Below are 7,642 nucleotides of genomic sequence, written 5' to 3' on the forward strand. Positions count from 1 at the left end.
GCCCTAACTGCGGCATCACCACCGAGATGAAGCATATAAAAGAGACCGGAAAAGCTCCTGATGGCACAGCTTTGCAGTATAATGAGGTATATTTGATCCCGACGCAAGATAAACAGGTATGGACAGCTTTACCTGTATTTCCCTTACTAATTTTGTCCTTTTCCTTTCGCCCTAGGTCATCCAAATCGCTTGGAAAGATAGCGGCATCGTGCTCTTCCTTTCAACTGTGCTCAGCGGAGCCCCTCACGAGCGCACACTAAAAAAGAGGAAAAAGCCCACCAAAAGAGGCACGAAGGCAGAGTCACAACGCCTGCAGCAGGTCTTCAATGGTGATAGCTTCAAGATAATCCCTATCCCTACTGTTGCCGCTCAGTATAATGATGAAATGAACCACGTTGACCGCGGCGATCAGATACGGTCTTATACAACGTATCAGCACCGATTCCGGCGCGGTCCTTGGCAGGCGTTGCTTTGGTCTTTCCTCCTTGAAGTCGTACTTGCGAATAGCTTCATTTTACAGAAGAAAACACGGCAGCCTCGTTGGAAGCCCTATACCACGCTTCAAGCTTGGAAGGAATGCATTTACAACGCTATTTTCAATAGATACGCTGCTGAAGGTCACACTAGGAAGAGAGACTGCACAGGGAAAGAGGAAGACATCGACGATCAAGAAGCCCGGCAAAATCACCTACAAAGAGATATCAATCATGTCTATCGAGGAAGAGATAGGTCTTCCTCGTGCCTAGCTTGTAAGGGCTTTCGGCAAGGGCAGACCCGACCCTCGAAAAAAAGGAAGGAAAAAGGAGGCTATCTACAGCCTATATCAGGAAATGCGCGAGGTCCACAGACTAGGTACGGATGCAAAGTGTGTGATGTAGCGATTTGTAACAATGCTGACTGTTGGTACTTCTATCACACGCTAATTTAGGTGTGGGTGGAGGTACCAGCCGTCATGGCCATTTTGATTGGCCCCTCACCCCTGTCGTGACATCGTGGATGCCTTGTGCCGCTCAAAGAGATAATGCCGTGCAAATAGGGCTTATCCGAGTCGGGTAAAGATTGTCCGAAGGATGAAACGCCTAGCGGTCTCAGATACCCATATCATTCCCTCCGTCTGGAGGAAGGGCAATGATCTGATGTCGATCATGTCGCAAACCACGTTTCAGGTATTCTTGGACTATGTGGGCGCAGGTCACCCGACCGGAGAACTTCAGCAATCTCAGACTGAAAGGCCGGTCTGGTCTGGCGAATCCGTCTACCAGATTGCAATCTGGGAAAATTTTGGTTATTCAAGATTCGACGATTTAAATTCGCTGCAATGAACGGAGGGCCAAAGGAGCTTTCTGTAAACGTTTCTAGACATATCCTGTTAGTGGATTTGCAAGCTCTATCAAAGATCCAAGAGGGAAATAGCTCCAATTAAGCTGAGAAATAGTACAATTTCCGAACAACGAGGCCGAGGCGGCCACCAGCATCGCGAGCAACAAATGGTGCGGTCACAGTCCAACCGCTCCAAGCGGCCTGCAGCAAGGTTGTTCGTGCCTAGCACCAGGATTCTTTTGCAAGGGATGTTTCTCCGCTGTTTCAGAACAGCCGCCACAAACCCCCACTGAATCCGTTACGGGCGAAGAACGCTTTATGATAAAATCCTTAAATTCTGCCTTGCCAATGGCCAATGGATTGTAATTGGTGCGACTGAGTACGTAAATGCAGGCATGTTAGGCCGGGACTGATGCAATTTCCGGAAGCACGCTTACTAATAATGTCGTCAGCTTGGGGCGCCAATAGGTGCGCACCTGGATGCGCACGTAAGTGTCACGTGTTGCGCACCCGGTGCGTCTGTAAGGGAGTTATGTAAGCCCAACACCCTTGTATGCCAGCCAGCCTATTGTATTTTATTGTATTGCTTCTAATCTCTAGATGACGAACTGCTCTGCTATACAGATTTTTTCTCACGGTGCCATAATTGGGATATAAGTAATGTAGGCGTTAATAATAATCTAAGCAGTAACTATGATACAGTCTTCAGCCAGTTTATCGTTCGAGTACAGAGCTTGTTGGTCGATCATGTCCTGCTCAACCCTCTTCCAAATCTCCTTCATGCCTGTTCGCCTGTTCGCCAGAGGGTTGTCGCCCATCTCCTGGGCGACTTGCCTCTCCACACGTTCATCTTCTACCCTGGTCCAATCCAAGTACGCCATCATCTCCTCCTTAGTCCACTCCCGTCCAGGTATCGTTGATGTGCATCGCTTACCCATCTGCTTATAATCCAAACACCAGCTGTAACTTGTCTTATCGTAGCGTTGAGGGAGGCCCATTGCCTTTCGATATTCCTGGTTAGTCTTTAAGCTACCTCGAGGCAGCTTGTTATACCATGCCATCCGTGCTGCAATATATCGATCATATATAGCACGAGGGTCATCATAGCGTATGTCTGGCCCAGACGCTGGTACCGATGGCGGCATATCTGGTGGTGGAGGTACATCCGCTGATGAGGATGGCAGTGCTATTATATCTGGCGGGGACGGCACCATCTCTTGATCACATAGTGCCGCTGGCGGCGCTACCTGCTGCTGTGGCAAAATTGAGCATAAGGATGGATCGGGAACTGGCTGTTGAGCCGAACTTGGTGTAGTCGATGGCGGCAGCGTATTTGGGGGCGCTGTAGAAGCTGAGGGAGATACAAGATGCGCATATCGCAATGGGCATGCCTTTGAGCTCATCCTGTGGCCCTGTGTATGACATCTTGAACATTTGGGGTTGGCTCTCGTCTGTGATGCTTGTTCGACGATCTCAAATGCACATGGCTCGCGCTGAGTGCTAGTCTTCGGCAATGTTGACGTAGCTGGCACCTGATCGAACTGACGGCGGGGCTCTATGAGCAATTGAGGGTTTCCTTCTCGTTGAAGATGCCAATGCGTATGGAAGTGGTGTAGTTGAAGCGGCTGGGCTTGTTGTAGAAGAGGCTCAATTGTGTGAGCGCAAGGGAGCCCAAGCGTTGCTGAGAAGACTCCTGTGCAGGCAGGGAGTCTGTCCTGTTGGAGCCGCTTTCTCTGCGCCTCAACCTTCCGCAATGCCTCGTGAGATACCCAGCCTCGTATGATGCTGTATAGACTCCCTGAGAGTTCTATGGGTGTTCGGATTTGCTGCTTCGCCTGGTTTGCTCGGAGCTCAGCTACTTGGTTAAGTATCGCCAGCTTGATAGCCCTCCAGGCCTCAAAGAGATCTAGCTGGGAAGTATCAAGGTACACCTTGATGAGCTGATGAATACCCTCGCCTCGAGATGTAACCACATTCTCAAAGTGAAGATACCGATCAACCCAAGCTTTCACGAGCTTTGTTTTGTAGAGGTCAAGCCATGTTTCGATGATGTAGGCGACCTCCCGGGCGTGAGCTGAAGCATAGCGCTCTTTGAGCTGCTGAAGCCTGTCTTCAAATGTCTCCTCATTTGCCGATGCCACGAGCTCATGCCATCTTCCGTAGAAGTCCTTCCACTCTTGGTGGCCTTGAGGCTTTTGAGCCGCATCGTTATGACGCATAAAGCTTGGCTGGCAGTAACGCAGGACTGCCTTGTTGGCATGCCAAAGGCATAGAAGCGATACTGCAGCCGGGAAACAATGAGATACCGCATTCATGCAGGCCAGACAGCGGTCTGTAAGGATCACAGATGGCAGCCTTGCGCTACAGGCTTCGTACATTGAACGTAGCCGATCTAACGCCCAGATGTAGTCCTTCTCCTCCTCGCCGCTGAGGAAGGCGAAGGCGATGCAGAATGATCGTTGACAGGCATCAACACCGACGATATCGAGAAGAGGCATCCTATACTTGTTTGTCTTATATGTGCAGTCCAATATAAGTATATCCGGGTATGACTTAAGGTATGTTAGCGACTCTGGGTGGGCAAACAACACAGCTGTAACCCGACCATCCTCGTCGAAGCGTATTCGACTCCAGAAACCCTCAGCCTCAAGCTCATTAGCAAGAGCTTGGATTGTGCTCTGGCCCTTCTTCTGGTCTCGTTTGCCTTGTGCAATGCAGTTGTAGATGTCTTGCTGGGTGGCATGAGACTCTGTGTTCTGACGTAGGTAGGACCTGATCTCTTTCGGTGCTACACCAGCGTTTGCAAGGTTGTTAATAGTTGACCTATCTGCATTGGATAGTTGACGATGGACTGGATGTGCAGACATGCTTGTGCTTGGCTCGTGGTTGTGATGGGCAAACTCGCTGCCAGGACGGTGTGTAAGGCGCCACGTTGTCTTATCCAAGGCCTCCTTCGCAAGGACTGAGAATTGACACCCTGTACGCCGTGTTGTAGTTGACCGTTGCCGTACGCCCGAGGCCTTTGGAGGTGCTCCTCCACGGTCACAGCTGAAGAAAACAATTCGTCTGCCGCTCTCTGTTTTCTTCGACTTCCCAGTGACAAACGCATAGCCCCTGGGAGCTGCCCATGCATTGATCGCGGCGTGTAGGGCTTCCCGAGAGCCATACTCGCGTTCAGGAGGCAGGCAGTCATCAGAAAATTGACGAGTAGCTGTAACTGGATTCATTCTAGGAGAGATGATTTGAGTAGATCGTTGCGCGGCGAAGTGAGGCTCTTTATCAACGGGAAAGGGGTAGCTACAAGGGTGTTGGGCTTACATAACTCCCTTACAGACGCACCGGGTGCGCAACACGTGACACTTACGTGCGCATCCAGGTGCGCACCTATTGACGCCCGTCAGCTTGCCGGTAGGCGATTACAAATTTGCGTCTGCGTAAACATCATCCGACGACGCCATCTTAAATCTCGAACTTAGGCCACAACGGTTACTGATCTGGTGCGCGCTTGGGCATGTCTTAATAAGGGAGCTTCTCTTGATCTGGTCGTGGCGGGATTGGCGTCGCAGGCTCTGGTTTATTACAATTATTGACCCATGTCAATTTTCCCTGGAGCCACGTATAGAATGGCAAGGCACATATGTAACACCCTGCATTGCTAGTGTTGGTCGCCCTGGCCCGGCCCTTGCTCTCAATTTTGTGGTTTCAAGTCGAGTATTAACTTACATATATAATAGGCATGTGGGTACGAAACAGCCTTTATCATGGCGCAATTGGCATTTGTGCGTTTGTAGATTTGTGACAACCTTCGACACAATGTTGTCACCGCTCAGGACGCTCATTCTACCCCTGGCTTTGGCACGCCTGTCTATCGCGTGGGACACGACCTACTATGTCGTCGTTCGTTCCATCACGACAGAAATCGTGCCTGATTATAACCAGACCGAGACTGTTGAGCTCACGGCGCCTCTCACCGTCTCCCCCGTGACCGAGCGGACCATCAGCCGCACCGACTACTTCGTGGCTACCGAAAATGGTGACGGACGCGCCGTGGTTGATGTCACTACCATCGAGGTCCGCCTTCCGACGTCTGCCGCCCTCCCTACCTCAACCTCTGGCTCCTCGGCCCCAAGAACAGAACCCTCTATCGAGACGCACTACTACGCCAAGGCGGTAGTATCCAATCCATCCAGCTGCACCAAGACCAAGTTTACTTACACCGATTCGATCGGCGTCAGTCTGCCAGACTCCTTGACGGACCAGGCAACAGACTCGAGTCTGGTCGAGCTTGTCACGACTTATGTCTCTACTATCAGCACCAACCTGGGCGGACAGGCCGTCACAACATCTCGATGCGACGTGTATTTCAACGCCGAAGCTGTTCCGGTCGGTTACCCTGACATTGGCATCGATGGTGAGTCGCTGCTCTCCGAATGCGTGGATCCGCGGCGAAGTCACTGCACCGAAGACGGGGAGAACGACGTCGCTACGGGTGCTGGTGGCTGCAAGGGGCCCTATCCTCCTACGGAAGCCTTGGACGGAGGGCCGTCCTCCACCGGGGAGGATTCCCCAGGTGCGACGGAGGCTGATGGAGCAGGAAGCTGCAGGAACCAGCGGGTAGGGATGGGGGTGATACTCTCCTGTTGTGTTATCCTTTCGTTTGTCCTTATCTAGGCATGGTGTGCTCTTAAGCGAGAATAGTTACCACTTTGCAAGCCAACATTATGTCGGCGTTGCTATAACTGTATAGAGGTGACCTAGGAGTGAGTTTCCTCGCCTTTTTCTTTTTCGTTTGTTTCTTTTTGTATGCTTTATGCTTTCGATCGTTCGCTCGGCCTATCGCATCTTGCTTTCTTGCGCCTCTTTCTTCCTGTCGTGTCTTCACGCCGGATGTTTCGGTACAGCTTGAACCATCATTGGATTGTTTTATATGTCATTCCTTGTGCCGGTCGTATCGTTCGAATACATGGGCAATGAGAACTGCGTATTACAAAATGGACAAACCGTGAGGCTGCTCCAACTCTTAGAGTTGTCGCAAGATAGAACGCACGACGATACTCCTGGAGGCTGAGAGGATGCTTGGATGTGTTAGCAAAGGCGTCATCCTAGCCTAGACGTTTCATCCAAGTGGAAATATCACGCAGATGATGGGCCAGCTCACTGCCACTGGCAATTCGAGCAGAATTTATTACGAGCCCTCCTCCAACTGACCAAGGCTTCATCGCGAACTTCAGTAGCTTGAGTAGGTGCAATTGTTAAGATTGGTGTAATTAGGGCTACTTTCTTAACATCTGCATGCCAATAAAGTAAGATGACAAAGGAAAGCGTCTTGACCATTGCGCGAGGTCTGTCATCCCGCCCCGCTCCTGGGTAGGTATAGCCCAGTCCCCCAGTAGCGCCCTGTACAAAAGCTTCACCTGGCAACTATGACGCGCTAAGGCTTCTTTCTTCGACCTTACAGCCAAACCGTTTCCGTTAAAATGCATAATCGGACTCTCTCCTGGATCTGAGACTGACTTGTTTGCAAGTGAGGCAAGCGGCTTTTACAATTTTCAATGTAGCAAGCGGGAAATTTCTTCACTGGTTCAAGTTTCCACTGAGACACTGTTCCCGCCGCTATTAAGATTGTCGATCTTCGAGACTGCAATGCTGGCTATGGCATAAGCTTGTCTATTCTCCCTTAGAGGAAATCTATATAAATTTAAATTAAGGATATACTGAACTATAACTTATTCCTTTAGATAGCTCAGTTTCTATAACTTTAGAACTTAATTGCTATATATAGAGATACTGTTATATTAAGTATAGAGGGTTAAGAAGTTAACATTATAGACCTTTACAGCTTATTACAGATTTAATTTTAGGTTTGCCCAATATGCCTGAAGTGTAAGAAGGATTTAAGCCTCTTTATTAAATTGAGACATAATATTTAGTTAAGAATCAATTAATTAGATAGTTAGATGTAAGGTTAAGGGATTTTTAATCAGCATGCTTATTGTGTACGTTAAGCTATAAACTATTTACCTTTGCAAAAACAAGTCCATTAATCCCCCTTGCACTATCCCAGTCCTGCCTCCTTTGCTCTTCACTCTGATAGCACCTTGCGTACTCCTCAGCACGGGGATCGGATGGCTCCACTTTTCGTTGCTTCTCAATCATCCTATCCCACACTTCACGAGCCATCATCTCGTCCCAAAATTCGTCGCTGCTATACGGCTCTGTCGGGCTGTCTGTAAACCCCATGTCTTGCGAAGGTTGATTGCTTGGAGGAGTATAAAGGAATTGGAAATCCGGTTCCCGCTTCCGTTTTAGTCTCTTCGCCGGT

The 7,642-nt window shown here is 49.7% G+C and overlaps 2 protein-coding genes across 2 annotated transcripts; one reads left to right on the top strand and one right to left on the bottom strand.

The window, feature by feature from the left end:
* Positions 1-5,133: 5,133 nt before the first annotated feature.
* Positions 5,134-5,991, top strand: FOXG_06515 (uncharacterized protein; the record flags this gene model as incomplete). Its single annotated transcript, XM_018385200.1, has 1 exon — positions 5,134-5,991. The coding sequence occupies one exon, from the start codon at positions 5,134-5,136 to the stop codon at positions 5,989-5,991; it is 858 nt and encodes a 285-aa protein (XP_018242434.1).
* A 1,305-nt stretch (positions 5,992-7,296) lies between these two features.
* FOXG_19282 (uncharacterized protein) lies at positions 7,297-7,560 on the bottom strand (the record flags this gene model as incomplete). The annotated part of the gene is given in 2 exon segments (XM_018399482.1): positions 7,297-7,326; positions 7,342-7,560. The coding sequence occupies 2 exon segments, from the start codon at positions 7,558-7,560 to the stop codon at positions 7,297-7,299; spliced, it is 249 nt and encodes an 82-aa protein (XP_018242435.1).
* Between the last annotated feature and the right edge of the window lie 82 nt (positions 7,561-7,642).

Source organism: Fusarium oxysporum, chromosome 3 (genome assembly GCF_000149955.1).
Source record: "Fusarium oxysporum f. sp. lycopersici 4287 chromosome 3, whole genome shotgun sequence".
Taxonomy (NCBI): Eukaryota; Fungi; Ascomycota; class Sordariomycetes; order Hypocreales; family Nectriaceae; genus Fusarium; species Fusarium oxysporum.